The sequence below is a fragment of the Otolemur garnettii genome, unplaced genomic scaffold (genome assembly GCF_000181295.1).
Source record: "Otolemur garnettii isolate 467f Iridium unplaced genomic scaffold, OtoGar3 scaffold00001, whole genome shotgun sequence".
NCBI lineage: Eukaryota > Metazoa > Chordata > Mammalia > Primates > Galagidae > Otolemur > Otolemur garnettii.
In genome coordinates this window covers 14,489,508-14,511,875 of record NW_003852396.1, presented here as the reverse complement: position 1 = coordinate 14,511,875, position 22,368 = coordinate 14,489,508, and the positions used below count along the sequence as shown (strand labels likewise).

Genomic DNA, 22,368 nt, shown 5'->3' with positions numbered 1-22,368 from the left:
CATTCCCATCACTCCATCATCCCCTTTCCACATTCTAAACTTTTTTTTCCTTTCCATGGGTTCTGCCTATTCAAACTTTTGGCTGGAATGTCTAAGAGATTCACTTTCAGCCCAGTGAGAGCTGTACGGAATTCCCAACTGCATTCTTAGTTTCTTTTCTCATCCACTTCCCACAGGCAGGCCCCAGCCTCTTCATACTTGCACTGAGCATTTAGGTATAAATGTTGCAGATTCTGACCAGTTAATTTTCACTGATAGTAAAAAGGCTACCCGCCCTCCACAATTCCTTGTCTCTCTTCACAAGTGGGGTGACTAGACATGTGACAGGCAAAATTGGCTTCTCATTCAGAAGGACAAGCTTTAGAGAAAGTAATACACTTTAGTGGATTTTAAGCTAAAGTTCTTAACATCAACAGTTGAATTCAAACCTGAGTTTAGCTGCTCACCACCTTGGGCAAGTTTCTTCCTCTCTCTAAATCTTTAGTATTGTCTTTAGTATAAGGGGAATTCACAAACCTTTCTGTTTACTGGGTTGCAAGCAATGAATTAAGCAGATAGTACACATGGGCATACAGTATATCACCAGTAAATGGAAGAACTTCTATGGCAGTGGGTTTGATTCTGGAGAATAACCCTGGAAGCACAGTCAGTTGAATTTTAAAGGCATTTTCGTTACCAAAGCGAGACATAGGAGTTTATTTAGGCATGTGTGTGAGAATAAGATACATGTTTTTTAAATCCAGCATCAATGTTCTGATGCTGATTTTTTTTCTGCAAGTTGTATGTCACATAATTTTTAGAGGTATGGAAATGTGATACCGATGACAAGTCCACCAACAGATGAAATTTTCAAGTTTGTATTAGGAATCTTCTTCCGTTGGTACTTCTGGGAATCAGTACATCTACAGTTAGCACTGGTCCTACAGAGGTTGCCTCTGGCTGCTTATGTGAAGCTCTCTGTACAAGTCCCACTGGCAGTCCCGGATTTTGCTACACAAGCTCAGTGTATCTTGTGCAGAAATGCTTTCACTGGAGTTGCCCAGAGGACCCCGCCTGCCACCTAGTGGCCAGGAAAGGGACCTGGTCTGCTGACTGCTGGGTCTAGGGTGGAGGTTGGGGCAGAAGAGAAGGAGGAAGGAAACGCTGAGTCTGTAGTCAATTGGCACATTAGGGCTGATTCTTCACTAGCATCACTAAGGATGCTCAGAAATGCCCAGGAGTTTAAAGGCTGTCTGCTCCTTTCAGCCCACAAGTCGCTGTTTGTCTGGCACTACTATCCCTGGAGACGCAGTCACAAAGCAGTGTCTGTACAGTGAATACAATTAAACAAAAGCCTCTGGAAACGTCCAGGGGGAAATTAGATAACATGTGCTTTGGTGCAAGAATTTGGAGTTTGAAGGTGAAAAAGACAGGCAAGACATCAGAAGCCTGCATCTGCAGAGCTCCAGCCCAGCACATGAGCACTCTGCTAACGTGTCTTTTTAATCTGTCTTCACTGAAGTCAATTTGCTCAGTTTTTCTCAAGTGTGATCAGATATTTCAAACATCCTTTAGATTAAAACAAGTCCTAAAGTTAGGTTTCTGTTTTAAGTGAACGTTGAAATCAATATTTTTGTTGTCATATTTTCACTAATCAATGAAAAGGAAAAGTGCTTGCTAGGCCCCTTGAGCGAGAATATTTGGTTCTCATTTTGCTATCCTGGCAGCCACTCACTCTATACGTGGAGGAGAAAAACCTACCTTTGCCCTGGTCCATTCTCCAGCAATAGGCTGTGCACTCAGCTATACCCAATGGCTGGCTTAGTCCCTGAGATATGCGTCCACAATTCACCTTGAACTCAGTTCACTTTCATTTCCCTCCAGTGCTCATTCTGTGCCTTTCCTGCAATGTCATAATGCATCTGCCTGAAGAGGAGCACACTGTCTGGGGTACCTGACTCTCAACAATGGGCAAAGCGTGCTCCTGCTCTCTTCAGTTTCTGACCAAGACCTTGGTGGGATCCACAGTGAAGTGGATAGGATATACCCTAGGGGAAAGTTAAAGTCACGGGGACATTTAAAGTTAAGGTGGATGGTGTAGCACAGTGAGAACTTGTTTATTCTTTGAGGAATGTAAAAGTAGGAAGACTCAGTGTGGCTTGATCTCATTTTTACCTCCTGTATTTGCATGACAGTAATTTATTGACCATCTACTTGGAGACACCTTAGAGAAGAATAAGAATAGTTTTTCAACCTTGAATGAACTCTGAGGGAATATATGTACTGGGGGGAGGAGGGCACGACTTTCTGTGTGAGACATATGATCAGAATAATACCTTATAAGATGTCATGGAATCCCACAGGAGTGTCGAGTGGAAAGGACTAAGAGCTTCTGTCCCTTTGCCTGAACCAAAATTGCTTATCTTTTAGGGAGTGTTGTGATCAGGATGGCATCATTCATTTGAGCTCCAGATCTCATAGAGTGTATACTACTATAGTTTTCTTTTGCTGTTGTAAATCACCACAAACTTGGTGACTTAAAACAATACAAATTTATTATCTTATAGTTTTGGAGATCTGGGTTTTCACTGGGCTAAAATCACGGTGTCAGGAAGACTGTGTTCTTTTCTGGAGCGTCTAGGGCAGCAGTCTCCAACCTTTTTGGCACAAAGGACTGGTTTTATGGAAGACAGTTTTTCCTACATATTGGGGGAAGAGAGGATGGTTTGATATAAGTGTATAAGCCACTGATCTACTGTGGGCTCCGTGCAGTCAGTGCTCTCTGCTAATGATAATCTGCATTTGCGGCTGCTCCCCAGAGCTAGCATCACCACCTCAGCTGCACCTCAGGTCATCAGGCGTTAGATTCACATCAGGAGCACACAACCTTGACTCCTCACATGTGCAGTGGGGTTCATGCTCCTGTGAGATTCTGATGCTGTGGCTCAGGCGTCCTCAAACTACAGCCCGCGGGCCACATGCAGCCCACCTAGGACATTTATCCGGCCTGCTGGGTGTTTTTGCTGCTGCTGCCTATCCTGCTTAGCAGCCGACTCGTCCTGGGGCCTGCAGTCCTGGGCCTGCCTCCAATGGTCTGAGGGACAGCGAACTGGCCCTCTGTTTAAAAAGTTTGAGGACCCCTGCTGTGGCTAATCTGACAAGAGGCAGGGCTCAGCCAGGGATGTGAGTGATAGGCCGGGAGATAGTGGTAAATACAGAAACTTTGCTTGGTTCCCTGCTGCTCACCTCCTGCTGTATGGCCCAGTTCCTAAGAGGTCACAGACCAATTTTGGTCTGCAGCCCAAGTTGGGGACTCCAGCACTAGGAGATAATCTATTTCCTCGCTTTTTTCAGCTTTTAGTGGCTGCTTGCATTCTTTGGCTTCTAGACCCTTCTTTCATTTTCAAAGCCAATAGGTCTTCAAATCTCTCTATGACTCTGGCCCCACCTCCCTCTTGTAAGGACCTTTGTGATTACATTGGGCTCATCTGGATAATCCAGGATCATCTTTTAACATAATTACACCTACAAAGTCCCTTGTGCCAGGAAAGATAACATTTTCACAGGTCCTGGGGAATAGGACATGACCATATTTCCAGGCCCTTATTCTGGCTACTGCAGAGGATAGCCATGTTTATTATTCTATTTTATAATCTCCTTTGTTTTACTCAGGCCATCTAAGATTGAATGTGGTTTCTTTGTTTAATTTATTTTTATTTTCATGGAAATAGTATAGGGCTGTACTGAGATGTTAGCCAACTTACATCCCAAGGTCTTTTCAGAGTCCCTGTGAATTAACCGTGTTCCTCCATCTGGCAGTGATGCAGTTCTTTATTTGGACCTGAGTGTAGGGGGATGGTAACAGGTCTCCTGGATTGGATATTGGCTTCAGTGGGGCAAAAGGGTATGCCCCTCAGAAGCTGGGTGAATATTTTAGAATCATTTCTGAGATTGCTATGGAATTTACCAGATGGGCAGAGTATGCTTAATAACCAATGGCAAGCCTGTTAGAATAGCAGTGTTATCATCCTACGCTCTGGAGTCAAGTAATGCCCTAAAGTTTGATCAATCGGCAAAACAAAAGTTCTAATATGGACCAAACAGGAAGAAGCAGACAATTACCCACTTGATACATTCTCTTGAAAGCTCATCAGTCACACAGCTGACAAAAGTTGGTGTTTGGATTCAAACAATGTTGAGGTTTCAATCCCATCTGTGTCCATTACCAGTGATGTAATCTTGCACAGATCACTTAACCTCTCTCAGCTTCAATTTTCTCACTTTTAATATAGAGTTAATAATAATAATATCTGATTCATGTGGTTTTTGTGAGCTTAGAATCAGTAAGGTCACAGTTCTCAAAGTGAACCTATAGTGTGATTCCTAAGCCAGCAGCATCAGCATTACTTGGGAGCTTGTTAGAAACGCATCCTCTTGGCTCGGCTCCTGTAGCTCAAGTGGCTAAGGCGCCAGCCACATACACTGGAGCTGGCAGGTTCAAATCCAGCCCAGGCCTGCCAAACAACAATGACAACTACAACCAAAAAATAGCTGAGCTTTGTGACAGGCGCCTGTAGTCCCAGCTACTTGGGAGGCTGAGGCAAGAAAATTGCTTAAGCCAAAGAGTTGGAGGTTGCTGTGAGCTGTGATGCCACGGCACTCTACCCAGGGCAACAATTTGAGATTCTGTCTCAAAAAAAAAAAAGAAAGAAAGAAAAATAAATGTGTCCTCTCTGGCTGCACCCCAGACCAAGTGAATCAGAAAGCCTGGGCTGGGAAGCTTTACTCCATAAAATAGTAATATGTGAAACACACAGAATCGTGTCTCACGTGTGATCGGCACTTGCTTAGTGAACGAGGATTATAATTACTCTTTTTATTGCAAGCTTCATTATATTTCCCATGCTTTGCTTTTCGGTTATTGTTTGTTTTAGAAGAGTGGTCAGTGATAGATTCTTTTGTTTACCAAGTCATGATCTCTGTTTTTTCTCAAACTGAGGAAGTTATGGGAATAAATAAAACAGGATTGTTAGTTTGCATTTCTGGCTGTGCCATTTCAACTCAGCAGAGGGGCAGTCACGCTCCCTGGTGGCTTCTGCCACCAGTGTGCACTGTCGTGATGCCAGAGAGCAAGGCCAGGAGCAAGCGTAGGCACCTGAGAGATTCCATGCCCATTTCCTTCAATTGAAGTATTTTTTTCTTTTGGCTAAACCTAAGTGAACAACATGAGAAAACATTTGCCTCACCAAAGACAGCTTCACATTATGGGATGCATGACATTTCCTACAGGGATTTGTCATCTAGTCTCTACATAATTAAGTAAAGATGGATCACATGTTCTGGGCCAAATTGAAAATCATATTTTTTTTTAATGAAGAAATATAAACGCACTGCCAAATCACAAAGAGAAGGAAAAAATGGCTTAAACCCTTAAACTACCTTTACATACTGAAGAAGGTTTGACTTTTAGAAAAACACTAAAGCTGAACCTTGTCAACCTGCCACCTAAGAATATAATGGACATTTAGGAGCCAAGGGCCCCAAGCATAAAGCAATGATTACTAGCAATTCAGACAGGATTCCCTAAATCAAATATTTCCATTTCAGTAACTTTCCTGAAGAATGACATCATGGACTCTTCCCCCAGAGTGTGTCACCAGAGCTGTATAGTGGGCGGATATGAACTAAAATGACCCCGTACTTAGGAAAAGGCAATTCACATCTGTGGGTCTGGACTGTGAAACACATTCTGTGTCATACTCACAATGACCCTGTAAGCACAATACAGAGTGAGGTGAATATTATTTATCTTGTCCTTATTTTACAGAGGCTCTGAGATACTAAGCACTTTGTCTAGGGTCCCAGTTCATAAGTGACAGAGCCAGGACCAGAATCCATGTCTTTGCTGACAAGGCTATGCTTCCTATACACGATACTACATTATTTCTGCAAAGTTATAAAATGAGGGACACCAGTGTCTACTTGGTTTCACGGAGTCATCTTGACAGATATCATGATGCCTGTATATCAAAAAATATCACCTTTAAGCTTATTTCTCTGAGACTAAAAATTAGTATCAAAATACATGGCAGCAATACGTTCCCCATGACTTCATCAACCACCACCACAGCACAGTGAGGTACACGCTGAGCAAATGAGTCCATCAGAAAGGCAGCACTGAAATACAAAGAACTTTGAAGACATAGGTTTGAATCCTTTGAATCCCCAGTTCTGGCTCTACCACTTGTTAGTTCACTAACTAACAGCTGCTTAGCTTTTATGTGCCTCAGCTATTTTTCTATGCATGGATAGGGGGTAGTACTTTCTATTATAAAATATTCTGTGAAGATCCAATAAGATAATATCTAAAAATACTTGGCACAGTCTCTGTCATAAAGAAGTTGCTTGGTGTTTATTGTATAAAGGGCAAGGCAAGCTATTAAAAAATCATTGGCGTAATTGTATCAATTCATTTCTCATTTTTCTAGAGGAGGACAAATGAGTTTTGATCAGGTATGGTGTGTAGAGGCATCTAGTTGGTATAGAGAGGTGGTGATGGGTATAGGGATTAGATGTCTACAGGAGATGTTATTCAGGAACAAGTCTGCTGAAAGGATCCTGGGAGAGCTACAAAGTGGTTGGCTGATGGCTCCTGGAAGTGAAGCTGTTAAGCTTCCCTGTGAACCTCAACTCCCATTTCCTGTTGACACACAGGTCACATGCTGGTAGAGACACCAGGCCATTTTGTACTTCCGTTCATGTTGCTCCCCAGGACCGTGAATCCCACAGTTTTCCAACTGGATTATTTAATCCCCCTTTGGGATCCAACTCAGGTGTCACCCTTCCAGAAATTTCCAAATTGGACTCTGTTCCCTGCTCAATGACTTCTGATTTCTCTGTGCATCTCTCCTTCATCACCTCATCCACTGTGAAGGTGATGATCTGTGTGTGGGTTGGTCTCCCTACTACCCTGTCAGCTTCTCCAGTGGGAAGGCCTCGTGTCTTATTTATCTTTAAGTTCCCAGAACTCAGCGTACCCAGTATAGGGTTTACTTTGAAAACACTGGTTGAATTAAACTGGATTGAATTAAGGTGGGAAGAATCAAGATTCCTTGTTTGTTTTAGGAGATTTCACTTGGAAGTAGGCATGCCCCTCCCCCATAGATTTATACAAAAAGTACTACAAATTCTCAGGTTTCCTGTTAATAAATACTAGAAATGGTAAGAAATGAGTCAGTCAGATTTACTATTATAAACAAAATCTATATAGATATTTGAAAAGAGTTACTAAATTTCTAAATTTCTGGCAGCCCTTCAGAGTTCAAATTTTATTTCAGAAGCTTTTGTGTACTTTATTCATACAGACAAAAAAAAAGCAAATTAAATCAGGTTTAGTTGAAGGTCTGATAAATCTAGAAAGTACACTGCAACAAAGACCCAGGAAACAGTTTTCAAGGAAAATCTTTGAGGGAGAGCATTCTACCCTCGATCAATCTCAGTTTGTATTAATGCTTTAATGGTTACCTGCATAGGCTCTGAAGCTACCCTCTCTTTGTTATAACCCTTCCTTTCCTACTTACTGTCTGAAAGATTTGAGCAAATAAATTAGCTTCTGTTTGCCTGAGTTTTTTCCTTGCAGGCAAATAGAGAAAATAATGCCTACTCCATCAATTATTTGGGGGCTAAAAAGATTCCAAATGTTTAAGGGGGTTAGAGCAGTGCTGGACCAATAGGACATGCTTAATAACTATAATTACTCCCTATCTTCAGTCCTTCTTTGTTCACTAGCAAATGCCAATGCAGCTCACACATTACTATTCATCCACTCATCCATCTAGCCATCCATCCATCCATTTAACAAACATTTCCCAGTATTGACTATGGGGCTGGTACTGTGCGAGGCAGCAAGGATACAGAAAATGAGTAAAACACAGTCTCTGCCTTTAATAAGTTCATGGTATATTGTGTTTGTGCTGGGGGCAGGAGTGTGTGTAAAGGAGTCTTACAATTGAACAGGTAACTATAACATGGGAAGATAAATGTTCTACTGTGGGATAAATGTTCTTATTTGGATCATAAAGGAGAGTGCGTGATGCAGTCTCAGAGGGTCAGGATGGGCTTCCCAGTGGAATGAGATGTAGGATGAGTATGAGTTGGTCAAGTAAAAATTGGGAATGAAGTAGGGCGATGTATTTTATACCAAAATTGTTGCCTTGCTAAAAGCTCAAAAGCAAGGAATTTGTGAAGGGGTCAGTGTGAAAAGTCAGGCAGGGAGTGGCCAGAGGAAGGTTAACCAAGAATGAAGGAAGCAGGTCACCAAGGGTTTTTTCCACATGGCAAAAGAAATTTGACACTGTCCAGTCCTCATCAGTAGAGGAGCCTTCTTAACAGGGATTAAAATGCTGAGATGGTTTCTCTTGTTTGAATTAGTTTCTTTTAAATTTTATTTCTAATTCCTGAAGGAATTCACTGCTTCTATCTCTGGACCTCTCCATCACCCTGTAGACTTCTGTCCACATGGCTCTATATCACTTCATGGAGCCTGTCTGTTTATAATTCTGTTTTAGCACACATGAAAAATGTGCTAAATGTATGCTATGCACATAAAATGCTCTAACAGTCCAGATTTGGGGAAGTCTGTGAGATGTTTTAATCCAATGGAGTCCTGCTGAGGTATCTGAGTGTATCCTGGGAAGATAAATAGGATCTAGAGACATAGAAGGAAGAAGTAGAGGAGTCTAAAGAGAGAGGAAGGGTATGAACATCATTTCATACTGACTAAGACCCTCTCATGAAATACAAGCAGTTGGAAATTGATAGTAGCTTAGCTACTTAGCTTTGATAGTAGTTAGGTTATATTGCAATTCACACATATCAACCAGTTTTCTAGGCATATTATAATTTGGCCAATGGATGTGAAAGGCCTAGCAGTTGCTTAGCAGACAGCCAAAGTGGGCCCTCGTGACAATGTTAATTAAAGCAAAGTTAATCAGTTAATTAGAACAAAAGTGGGAAATGACAATTTCTAAAATTAAGTTAAGGTGGAGGCAACACTAGTGATTCTGCCACCTGACTAGCATCCCAAGGGAGGGTTTTACCTACTGAGAAAATTTATGATTTGGAGCTAGAGGCCTCTGTCATTAATTTAGCCATTAAAGACCTACTGCATTTTAGAATCCAGCCCTATGACCCTGGAAATTCTGAGTCTTGCACAGCCAGAACTTTAGACTCATCAGATTCAATGCTTTATTTAGGTCAGAACTTGTTTTGTGTTCATTTGTCAATTTGCAGCTGAAGTGAAGACCTTAAGCGGAAGCCTGGCATTATCTGCTTGACAATGATTTGATGCTTCACTACGTTGTGCTGGAAATTAGTGTCTAGAACCAAAATGTTAATCACAGGGACCTCTATACATTGATGGCATAAATAGCATGTTTCTATATAAAAAAATCTATAGTGACTCATTCCCATTTAAATAAAAATCTCCCTTTGCTATTTCAGTGAATTGAATGACTGAGTCTGGGCACTTTTCTTCTTTGTGCTCTAGGATGAGCCAATTTAATGTCCCAGGAGACTATTAGATCTATTAGAATTAGCTCGATTCTTTCCTTAGGTGCTCAGAGAGCTCTAGGTTATTCTCTCCATGTCAGAGGTTGAAATTTTCTCTCTCTTGCCTACTTCTTACTAAAAGAGTGAACTACTCTTCAGGCACCTCAACAAACATATCTTCACTTATGATGATGCTTTCCAAAGTGAGCCCTTTGGAACATCAGTTCTTTAGAATATTAAAAGAGTTAGTTGACAAAAAAATAGGTCTTGTGCATAATAAGTGTGGGAAACAATTGGAAAGAGTTAGCACATGGATAGTAAGTTTCTATACTGCAAAATTTCCCAGCATTCATTACCAATAAAGAAATAATTTTTTCAAACGTTTTTGTCCAAATAACTTCTTTTTCATGCAGCAATTTGTGAGACTAATTCCAAGGAATATGCCCAAGAAGTTCTCAGGTCTAGTGACCATAAGCTAAGACCTTAATTAAAAACTATCTTTTCACTCACTAATCATGAAGCTATGGGCAAGTCTTTTTGCCATGCTTGATCTCAAATTCCCTATATGAAAAATGGGAAGAATGCTGCATCCACTTGCAATATTTTGTGACAATTACAAATGTCAGACTAATATTACATAGGAAATGCTCTATAAGGTGGCAATATAGTAGGTGGGCAATATATGAACATTTTGGGGTTCTACTCTAAGTTGCAACTCTTTCTTCTCTACTTCATCTTCCTTATTATTCACTCCCATCCCCTCCTTCTTCTGTTACTACTACCACTATTACTAGAAGGTACTAACACTTTCTATGATAGACACTATCTATTGACTTATCCCCCAAATATGTGACACCCCCTTTTCTCTTTCATTTTCCATTATAGAGGCTGAAAAGGCTACACATCACTTTCTCATACTTTCTTGTTACTGTATTAGACAATTTTGGCTGGTGAGGCAGAGCAATCTTATGGGACTCTGAGAAGACTTTTGTTTTTGTAATAAAAGTATCTAATGCATGGAGCCAAGACAACCATCTTGTAACCTTTAGTAAAAGGCCTACAGAATGACAGCGGTGCTGGCTCCATCATCACTGAACCAACTCCAGGAGCTATCTCCTTCTATACTTCTTGTAACATGAAGAAAATGAAACTCAAACAGAACATTTCTGTTATTTGTAGTTAAATGCAATCCTAAAAGCAGCAATTTTCAACCAGTGTACTGAGGCACACTAGTGCACCAGTACACTTAGGAGAGGATCTTGGGCTCACACCTGTAATCCTAACATCTCTGGAGGCCAAGGCGAGTGAATACCTTGAGCTCAGGAGTTTGAGACCAGCCCGAAAAAAATCAAGACCCCCCTTCTCTAAAAATAGCCAGGCATTGTGGTGGGCACCTGTAGTCCTCCCCTTGGGATGCTGAGGCAAGAAGATTGCTTGAGCCTAAGAGTTTGAGGTTCCTGTAAGCTATGATTTCATGGCACTCTACTGAGGGTGACAAAGTGAGATTCTGTCTCAAAAAAAAAAAATTAAAGATCATTAATTAAATTATATTCAAAAGAAGTTCAAAGCACAGTAAATATACATATATATATATATATATATATATATATTTACTCTTTTTTGATCAACATAATTTTGGAAGTTTAACTATAGGTTCAAGTATGCCATAAGATAAAAAAGGTTGGGAAACATTGCTTAAAAGGTTTACAACCATTTATTGAGTACTTTCTATGTATTGATTCTAAACACTTAACACCTACTACCTGATTTACTGCCCCACACAGGAATTAACCACCATTTTATAGTAGAGAAAAGAGACTAAAGTCTCAACAAGAGTTTGGTCAAATAGCTGGATTGTCATCCAGGTGTGGCCCCAGAGCCAGAACTATAAATTAGTGGCCCTATCTGCATATCTTCTCCAGGAGTATATAAACTATATAAACATAGTTACTAAAACCTGAGTAGGTATTAGTATGGCTTTCCCTCTAGGCACGAAATTAGAGTCCTCTTTACAATGGAGACTTTAAAATGGAGAGCTTTTGGCATGTGGAAGGGACATGCACAGTCATCACCATAAAATATGGCCCAAACTGGGTTTAGGGCAGCCTGCTTCTCTCTACACCAGAGGGAGCCTCCTCCAGCCGGACAGGGCAGGCCCCAGTGTAGTAACCGCTTCTTCCCAAGATCTATATCTGGAGATTTAAGGAGTTAGATTATCATCTTAATCCCACCCTTGATCCCAAGAGATGGGATCATTGGTATATTACAGATTTCAAGCCTGAGAAGCACAACTAAATTAGAATCAAACGTAAAAATATTACAAACACCTGAGTTAATTTGTTCCCCATTATTTAAACAATGTGGCAGACAACGTGATTGACACTGACCTTTATAAAATTAAAAATTTGAAGGGGAGATAAATCCCTGTATAACCAGTTATATTCTACAATGTGCTAAATATTCAGAACATCTTGATTTTGTATCACAGGAAGGAAATACTTAGTTTAGGAGCTAATGGTAGCTATGGAAGAAAGCGATTTTAGTTTGCGTCTCTCCCTGAGGACTATGGCTTCAAATGGAGAGCAGGTATGGGACGTGTGTGATGCAAGAGAATTATAGTACATATTTTTCTTTTGCATATCCAAAAAGGGTTCTAGCCTCTAGATCCTGGTTAATGGTAAAAAAGAAGTATGTGTATAATCAGACTGGAGCCTTCTATAATATAATCAGAAAGACCAAGATTTGTCAAAATTACAGAAAGAAAACTCAACAATTGTCAATAGTCCCTCTTAACCTCTTTGAGATTTGAACACCCAAATGCACCAACTGCAAAATCCAATCAAGAATTACATGGCTCTGTAGGGAAAACAAATTAAAATATTTCAGCAAAATCCTTTGGATTTCTGTTTTCTATTGGTATGAGCAGTACAATTTCTTTTCTTTTTTTTTGTTTGTCCCTTTGTTCACTAACATAGAAAAGAAATAGATGAAATATTAATTGAATGTTACTGGAGGAACATTACAACTATAGCAAAGCATGAGATCAATGATCTGATTCTTGAGCAGAGACTGATGGCCATACGAGTGTGAAAGATATTTATAATACAGGGCATTACAGGGTGAATCTTATGAAATTTAATAGGACCACTAGGGAGTAGCAATGTGGACACTGAAGACAAGTAAAAATTACCTGTCCTATTCCAACCCAAATTCATTCACTCAGCAAACATACCAAGACTCATTACTGAGTCTCATCTGTGTGCCAAAACACCCTTCCAGGCATAGGTAGGCATTGGAGGCACAATGATGAACAAAGTTGACAAAGCCCCCCCCACCCCCCCCAATGAGTCTGCTTTGCAATACGGAATGTGTTAGACTGCCTGGCCAGGGGCTGGACAGCATTAAGGTGGAGATGCCTTGGAAAACCCAGACTGTATAATCAATGTCTCCATAGACTTGTACTGCTTTTTATGATGCTCTCTTGCAATGAAGATTATTTTGATTGTGTACTTGACAGGTGACTTTCAAGGATGGAAGAAGCCTGACAGGTGCTGGATCCAGCATCACTGACCCAAATGCCAGGAGCTGTCTCCTTCCATATTTCTCGTAACACGAGGATAATGAAACCCAAAGAGTATAATCCTTTGAAAATAGGATAATGAAACCCAAAACAAAGAGTTTAATCCTCTGAAAATAGTAACTTTCTGTTGCTTGCAGCTAAACACAATTATATATAGTTCTGCTGCTATTTATGGAATACTTTCTATGTGCTGATACTAAACACTAAATACATATTATATCTTTTCATAGTTGAGGAATCTTAGATAATCAGAATAGAAAATACTTACAAAATGCTTACTATGTAACAGGACGTTTACATGTGTTAACCGTTCAGTTCTCACAACTTATCTGTGAAGTATGTATTCCATTATCCCCATTTTTCAGAGAAGGAAATCAAAGCAAAGCGAGGATAAGTGAATTTGCCTAAGGTTACACACTCAGTAAGTGAAGCTGTCGGTGTTCAATCCCAGTACTCCCTAGCAGTACACTTTGATACCTTCAAAGGGTTTACTTATGTGCTCAACCTTCACAGATATTGTCTCCTTCACTTTTTAGAATCCTATGAGGTAGGGGATGTGATCCCAATTTGTCAGAAGCAAAAGGAAAGTTGCACAGAGATAAAACAGCAGTGCAGTGTACAAACTAAGGGCAGCCCGTGTTCTTTGCTGTCACTCCCTGCTGTCTCCCTAGGGAGCCTTCTCTGGTGAGTTTTGGGAGTGGTTAGATGTAGACTCACAATTCTCTCCTCTGTCAACCTGCCTTTTTATATATCCGGTTTCTCTGGAAGATTTTGTTTGAAGAAAGGTTTGAAGAAAAGCCAATAAAACAAAAGTTTGAAAAATAAATTTTCTTAGCCAAAATGAAAAGCTGATCTTGCAGAAGTTTCAGAAGAAGAATGCTTCACAGAGGGATGAGGAAGGCAGGGAGATGGGAGGTAGGTCAGCATGTTGGATATATAGAAGTCCTTTTGTGTACAGACTGTGACACTGCTGGGAATTATTTAAGAAGGAGAAGCAACAAATTACAATTTAGTTGAATGTCTTGCACAGTGTTGATGGAAAGAGATGAGCAATGTGAAGGAAACAGACAAGAATCAAAAGAGGCAAGGGTACGAGTCAGTGATGCAAATGAATTAGAGCTTGTAGATAAACTTCAAGCATCCCATGAGTCCTTCTCAATCATAGCAGACACAGTGTCTTTACCATCAATATAATGCATGCTTTGAGGAATTAGAGCTGATAGATAATAGGACTTTCAGGCAACCTAAGTAGGAGAATAGTTCAAGCAATATTACCTAGATATTTATCTTCCATTTGAAAGATATATATCTTCCATTTATATGTCTAGCTTTTAGAAATACTATCAAATCTTGGTAGATTTAACAAGTCTGATGTCCTGACTAGCTCTTTGGACATATACTTCTTAAACAGAGTTGTTCTTTATTCCCAGTCTATGGAAATAAGGACATTCTTATTCCTAATTATTAACAATTTATGTGACTTTTTGATGCTCAGAATTTGTTCCCAAGTTCCCATCGTACTGTCTTTTGAACCATTGGGATCATTTACCATATAAGGAGGTACCTCCCAGGGGAAGAAATTGGCTGTGGGGGGCCCAGATTATTTTCAGGTAGAAATTGTCCAATAATCCATAATATGGAATCTGAGGTGGGATGGGACTACAGACAGCAGAGCACTGAGAAACTGACTAGGGGTTCAGGATGAGTCTATGCAAAGCTACTTTGTTGTTTTTCCATTTTCAATTATTTATCTCCCAAAGAGTTCAGCTTGCCATTAAGAACAAAAATATAAATTCTACATTCTTGTGTGTCTATGTGGTTGGCATTCCAGGGCTTTACTCTGAGTAAGGTTCAGGTCCATGAGTACATAGTCCCACGAGTATGCTCTGGGCAATCTGCTCTCAGCATGTCTCTGCGCTGGTGAGCTAGAACACAGCCCACAAGGTCTCTCTGGCCCTCAGGACTTGGGGGGTCCTTGCCTTAGCTTAGTGACTTAACTCTGTTCTCACTACCCTTTCAACCTCACTCCTGTTTTGCTACAACTCTTTGCTTTAGTAGAGACCACAAGTTCCATGTTCCCAGCCTCGGCCTAAGAAATTGGACCCATATCCAATGACTCCCACAAAAACCATTCAAGGAGAGGGCTCAGAGCCCTAAGGCACCCTGCCGTCCAACATTTCTTTCGCTTAACTCTCTTCCATGTAAAAGACCTGAGAAGTAATTGCCACTGCTTCAGCTACAAGGGACAGTGCCCCACTGTGTCCCCAGGACTTTTACCTTAGGGTTTCCCCGGAGGAGCCCCTCCTCTTCCACAGGTTGACGAGGCTGCTGGATCTGCTAGCTGCGGAGGACGACTTGCCATCCCCCACGTGCATGCGCACCACAGTGGACGTGGTGAAGGCGCTGCGCACGTTTCTCTCGGGTTTGGCTAGGATGATGTACACCTTCGGCACAAACATGCAGCCTAGGGCCACCGTGGCACTGAGGCTGACAGAGAAACACATGGTGATGATTTTGTAGTTGCTGCCAAAGTAGATCGGCACGAAGGCCAGCCATATGATGCAGGTGGTATACATTGTGAAGGCGATGTACTTGGCCTCGTTGAAGTTAGCTGGGACATTTCTGGTCTTGAAAGCATAGAAGGTACAGCTTAAAATCAACAGTCCATTGTATCCAAGGGGAGTGACGACCCCTAGGTTGGTGGTATTGCAGATCAGGTAGACTTCCCGGATGCTTGGGTAGTCGTGCATGACGTCGGGAGGCTCCATTATAAAGAGAGCCACGATGATGCCCAGCTGGATGCAGATGAGAATGAAAGCGATCACCAGCTGGGCACAGGCACTCATGAATCTGGGCTTTTTGGTACAGATCTTCTTCTTGCTGCCAGCCAGGATCCTTGCAATACGGTTGGTTTTGGTTACCAGGGCTGAGTAGCTCATGGCTGGAGAGAGACCAATGCCAATTCTTTGAAGGTAGCAATAAATCTGTTTGGGCTTCGCAATGAGGCAGAAAGTACATAAGTAGCCCAGGCAGATGCCAGCAAGGATAATGTAGCAGAGTTCCCTGCTGGAGGACTTGACGACGGGTGTGTCACGGTAAATGATGAAGACTGCGGTAACAAATAGGGTGGCCAGCAGGCCAAGGCAGGCGAACACCACTGCTGCAATGGGCTCAGGGTCACCCCAGCGGAGATACTGTACAGGGATCAAATCACAACCTGCAAAGACACAGACACATATTGTAAAAGGCGAGAAGACCTTACTTGGTTCACATGTCACTGAGTTACAGGCAGCTGTCTATGACCATTTCAGTTTGTCTCCCATCCACCGTTCTCATTTCAGTATCCCAGCTACTCATTCCTCCACATGTTCATTCAGAAATCCTTTAACTTTATATTACTGAATAGGAATTCTGTGATGGGAGGAGTTCTAGGTTCTGAAACAAAATAATGATGATGTTCTCTGCCTTCATAAAAACTAATCCAGGGCATTTAAAATAATTACTGACAACTGTAATGAGGACTATAGAGAAGTATGGCATGGGTGGGGACCCTGCTCATGGAGGCCCTCAAGGCGTCCCCCCATAGGAATGAACAAATGAGTGTGCAGGTTTGACAGAGTCCGGGGACTCCATGTGCTTGGTCAGCAGAGGTTAACTATAAAGGAGGGAGGCAGGAAAGGACGCTGCTGTGCAAGTGTGTGCTAAGTGGACTAAGATGAGGCAGGGAGCCGCCAGGAGGGGGATTTTACAAATCAGAGAGTTCTGGATCAACAGGAAGTTATTCCAGGATTTACACAGAGGAATGGGAGGATCAGGTTTGTGTTTTATTTATTTGTTTATTTATTTATTTTTGAGACAGAGTCTCACTATGTCGCTCTTAGTAGAGTCCTGTGACATCGCAGCTCATAGCAACCTCTAACTCTTGGGCTTAAGCAATTCTCTTGCCTCAGCCTCCCAAGTAGCTGAGACTACAAGCGCCCATCACAATGCATGGAGCTTTTCGTTGTTGCAGTTGTCATTGTTGTTTAGCAGGCCCGGGCTGGATTTGAACCTGCCGGCCCTGGTGTATATGGCTGATGCCTTAACTACTGAGATACAGGCATTGAGCCTCTGTGTGTGTTTGTGTATTTTAAAAGTCCCTTTGGTTGCTGTGTAGATTTGGGATAAGACAGAGGTGTGGACAATTTTGAGAATTATTTGGGAGCCGTATAAAGTTTCTAATATGGGAGTGCGTAAGGAGTATAGGTATCAAAGAGGGCCAACATTAGCAAAGGAGGTTGGGATCTTCAGAGAATCTTGTGTTTTAGATGTTATAGAAGATTCTGCTGAAAAAAAGGAGCAGTTAGTTTTTGTAAGAAAAGTTACCCCAGAGACAAATAATTGGCAGGATGGGAAGTGCCACCACTCCCAAAATTATTCTCTACTCATGTCATGCAGTTTTTATATCACTTGATTATGTAGCAGAAACAAGTGACAGGATATAGTGCCGTGTAGATTACCTGTCTTCTGGTAAGCCAGGATCACACTGAGTCAGTTTCTGACTTAGTTGGCCTGGGTGTGGCCTGAGCATCCACATTTTTAAGAGATACTAAAAGTACTTCTAATGTGCAGCCAAAGTGGAGAACCATTGCCCTAGGATCATTCCTGTCAGAGTCTTTTTTTTTTTTTTTTTTTTAAATAGACTTGAGATAGCTTTACTAGGTCAATAGGAATGGAGGTAAGTAATCTGACAGGGCGGGCATTTGAGGAACTTGGCAGAGATTACTGATTGCCTGCAAATATCCACTGTCCCCTTCATTGTCAGCAATACATCTCTAATCTTATTTGGGATGGTAAAGGGTTCAATTAAAATACCACATTTTTTAGCAAATCTTGCAGTCTAACATGACATATGACTAGTTTTTAGTCTGTAAGATGTAGGCAGAAGATTCCACAAAGGAAAATGACTCATTTTGAAAGTACCCTTTCACCCTTCCTGGCCATATAAACATGCTGGGTATACAGATCCAGTAGTTAGCTGGCACTTTGAGGTTAGAAGGGTTTAGAAGAGAAAAACAGCTGGGGGTGCTGAATCCCTGATAGCTATGGAAATCTCATAACTCCACATTAAGTATTTCCACATCTCCCTTGTTTAAGCTACATTTTCCTCCTTGATATATGAAGGCAGAACAAATTTCTCACTGTGATAGGGACAAGGTTTCTCTATTAACTTACCATATGCCATGATCAAGGGCACTACAGTAACTGGCTTTGAATGTCAATGGTTACTGAGAACTAGAGGAAACAGCGATACATTTGCAAAGAAGCCAGTGTTTCTTCACAAAATACGTCAGATTCTAGCTCTTTTGTAGTAAAGGAAAGGAAACAAATAATTTTTTTTTTTTGCTTGTTTCCACCCTTCTGATCTCTTGCTTTAAGGTCTCCAGTTTTAGTTAGTACTAGTTGTATTACAGTTAAAGTTATTCCATGTTTAATAGCTATCTCTGGGATCCTCAGCACACTTTGCAAAATTGTTTTTATGGGAAAATGAATTCTTATTCTAATTAATTGTACATTTAATACTGAAACAAGGTGTCTTTTATTTATTTATTTTTTATTTATTAAATCATAGCTGTGTACATTAATACCGTCATGGGGTACAGTGTGCTATTTTTATATATAATTTGAAATATTTTCATCAAACTGGTTAACATAGCCTTCATGTCATTTTCTTAGTGAAACAAGGTGTTTTAACTTTTAAAAAGCATGGACTAAATATAAAAGTTATTTTTATATACTGTAATTAATCATACATACATACACATCTCCTTGCTCATGAATATACCTGTATTGCATCCAATCATCTGTGTTTCCATATGCTTTGGCTATATTGGAATTCAACCTCTGAAATCATAGGGTTTAGGCTTAAATTTCAAATATGGTCCTTGTAAAGACTATTTTAATCATTTCAATCTTTTTTTCTTTTATAACAGTTTATTTATAGCACTGATTGGATAATAAACTTTATTATCTACTATAGTTAATTTTATAGAGGCTTGTTTCTACTGCTAGGTCATGAGCTATTAATGTCCACAGGAACTTACTGATGTAGGAAACACGTTATCATGCATGTGAGGCAGGAATTCTTTCATTAGCTAAAAACAGCATTTGAAAAAATATAAATATTTACTTTAAGAGCTTTAATTTTAACAGATTTTTTCTTCTGTCTTGCTAAATTTTAATTGTTTTTTTTATCTAAATGTAGTTTTTAAATACTTTGCATAGAATAGCGTTCAGCACTATGTTTATAAAATATATAGTTGAACCTTTCATGTGTAACCTATTAACATCACGTGTGAAACTAAAGAAAACTCTTTAAATATATGTGCTGGAAAACATGTGCATGAAGCATGCTTTTAATAGGATGTAATTATTTTCACACATTTACCAGAATTTATATGTTTGAATTAATGTTTTTCCATTCCATGTGAGCCACTCTGAAATCTTTAATACTTTTGTAACTATTCTCTTAGAATAGCAAATTGGACTCTGAATTAGAATGTTACAATCACTGAATCTATAATTTTAAAAGATCTTAGAGTTTTCAAAAATCAGATATCTATCACAATCACTGGGAAAGCCTAAAAAATATAATTCAGGTGTCTATGCTCAGGACACTTGAGTCAATACATTGAGGTGAGGCGAAGGAATGTCATTTGAATAAGCAGCATCAATGGTTCTGTACAACTAGACCTTGGTCCTTGATTAGCAATTGAGCCTTAGAGATTATCAGGCCAATTTCTCACCCAGTGTGTGAATATCTTATATGACAACTCCAAGGGGCAGTCGTGCCAACCCTATCTAAGGATTTTCATGAAGTACATTGTCTCAAGGCTAGGACTACTGGTAGTGGTAGGGGAGATAGATTAGAAAGGCAGAAAGTTATAATGGTAGGTGGAGACTAGAGGTGAAGAAACCAGTCAAAAGTTATCACAGGAGGATAGTCAGGGATGATAAGGGCACAAACCAGTCACTGTGATAGAGAAGACAAGCAATTGGTACAGACATTTCAGAACTAAGATTGAAAGGAATTATGAATCAGACAGACAGAAGAGTAAAGGAAAAAGACTTCTGAATTGATGGCAATACTATTCACTAACAGGGCTGTTGGAGGACAAGAGTCACATTCTTTGGGAATGATATATAGTTTCATTTGGGATGTCTTGTATTTGAAGTGTCTAAGACCTAGAAAATGGAGAGAGGAGCTTAGGAGTGGCGTCAGTGCAGAAGTTACGTTAGGAATTGACTTTCTACAGGTGGAAATAAGAGACGTAGCAATCATTGCAGTCAATGAGGAAATTCACAGATGTAGATGACAGCCAAGTCTAGCAGTCTGGTGGAGCACTATTAGGAATGGCAGAGAAAGAGGATGTGTCAGGGAGGTGTAAGATTGATCAGCTGGAATGAAGGCGGTGTATAGGAAACTTAAAGGGAAGTGGTTAATTGAATGGCCTGTCACAGTCTTTTAACATCACTTCAGGTTTTCTGTTTTAAATCCTTAACCGAATAACGTGCATATATCTTTAAGCTTCATGTTCATAGGGATGTCCCCTACCTAGTAATAAATCATTATATACTTTTTCTTCCTCAACTACAATTATATCTATTTCTTTTGAATGAAAGGTGGCATCCTTGCTAACAGGGAACATGTTCTAGCAGACCTCAGAATCTTTCCATGAGGCTAGCCTTATTATGATTTAAATTCTGCTTGATTATTACTCCTATCTGCCTAGTTATTCTTCTTAAATTTCTTCATTATATTCTTCTAGTTACTGAGCATCTTACCATTAATGGCTTTATTTTACCCTTGTTTTATTCTTAGTGTGATGATTAGATACAGGAAGTTTAAGTAGATATTAACTAAGAATTTATAGTGCATACATTCTATAGTTTTATTATGAGTCTAATCAATTTGGCATATTTTATTATAGTTTAGATTAAATAATCTTGAGCATATCAGTGAAATTCCCTTCAAATAAGTAGATTAGAGTTTCTCTGGTTCTCAGAAAATGCATTTTGCATTCCTTTCTAGAAATGCAGATGAGTCCAGATTAGAAAACCATGGCCCATTTTCTGACAACATCTATTTAGGGAGCTACCTACTTCTTTCTTTCCTCCTTTTGTGTTTGATCCATAAGGCTATGGAAAATTAGGATAATCCATATTTTCATGGCTTGAACTGACCTACATTGAAAATACAACACATTTTTTTCCTTTTTAAAAAAGGCAAAGTGAACTACCAAAATTATACTGTCCATATTCATCCTACGATTCCACCAATGCATTTGCCATACATCTAATAGCACTATGAATGATGTCTGATTTCCTGGACCCTTAAAAATGATATGACTGCTCAATCATGGCTGGTTCTCATGCTCGATGTTCAGGTATTAGGCTTACACTACTGATATTCCTGTTGGCAAGTGTTCCTGGACTGTTGAATTTCCAAGCCCTGTTCTGAGTGTCTGTTCAGGCAGAGGTAATGAGACACAGATGCCTGATGTTCTGTAACTCCAGCTGAGCAGGACCTCCTTAACAATCTCCATAGTTCTGTGTATGTGTGGATAAAGGAGGTTGCTATGGAGAATCTCTGAGAATAAAATGTATGCATCCTCAGCTACTTGTCAGGCCATTTCAGATACACAAACTGATGCAGGGCTGTTAATGGGGCTACTCTTTGATGTGTGAGCAATAGATCTACCCAGAGTACAGAGAGTTGACAGGAGACTAACACACCATCATTCTCACTTTCAATCTGTTTTGCCAATAAGCCATTTGTCTACCTTTTCTCCTTTCTTCACCATCCTGGATTTGAATCTTTTGGATGTTGCTCTGTGATCACAGGGGCATGCAGACAAAGAATTCTTTCGGTAGCATCCATATCTCTGATTCTTTAGTATTTCCTATTCACTTAGTCTATGCTAAACCTTTTCATCACTTCCATAGTTCAGAAGAATTGGCAGTGACACGTGTGTGACTTTTAGAGTCCTCATTTTTCCTTGCAGCATTGACGATAATTATAACCTCTTCTGTGCGGGGATGAGGGAGTTTGACTGATTGTACTGTTAAGATCTGTCTTCCTTCCTTGCCTATAAGCACCCTGATGTTAGGGAGTTTGTTTCTTTTGCTCACAAATGGATCATCACTACTGAGCACAGTGCCTCCCTCATATGGATAACACATCAATTTTCAAATTAATATGTTAAGCATATAAAGTATGT

General features: G+C 40.2%; 1 protein-coding gene across 1 annotated transcript in view; it reads right to left on the bottom strand.

Annotated features, from left to right (window-relative positions):
- GRM5 (glutamate metabotropic receptor 5) overlaps positions 1-22,368 on the bottom strand; it is a 514,551-nt gene that overhangs the window by 67,631 nt on the left and 424,552 nt on the right. The window contains exon 8 of the mRNA XM_023510155.1: positions 15,386-16,325. Within this exon, the coding sequence (XP_023365923.1) occupies positions 15,386-16,325 (940 nt within the window). The remainder of the gene's footprint in view (positions 1-15,385; positions 16,326-22,368) is intronic.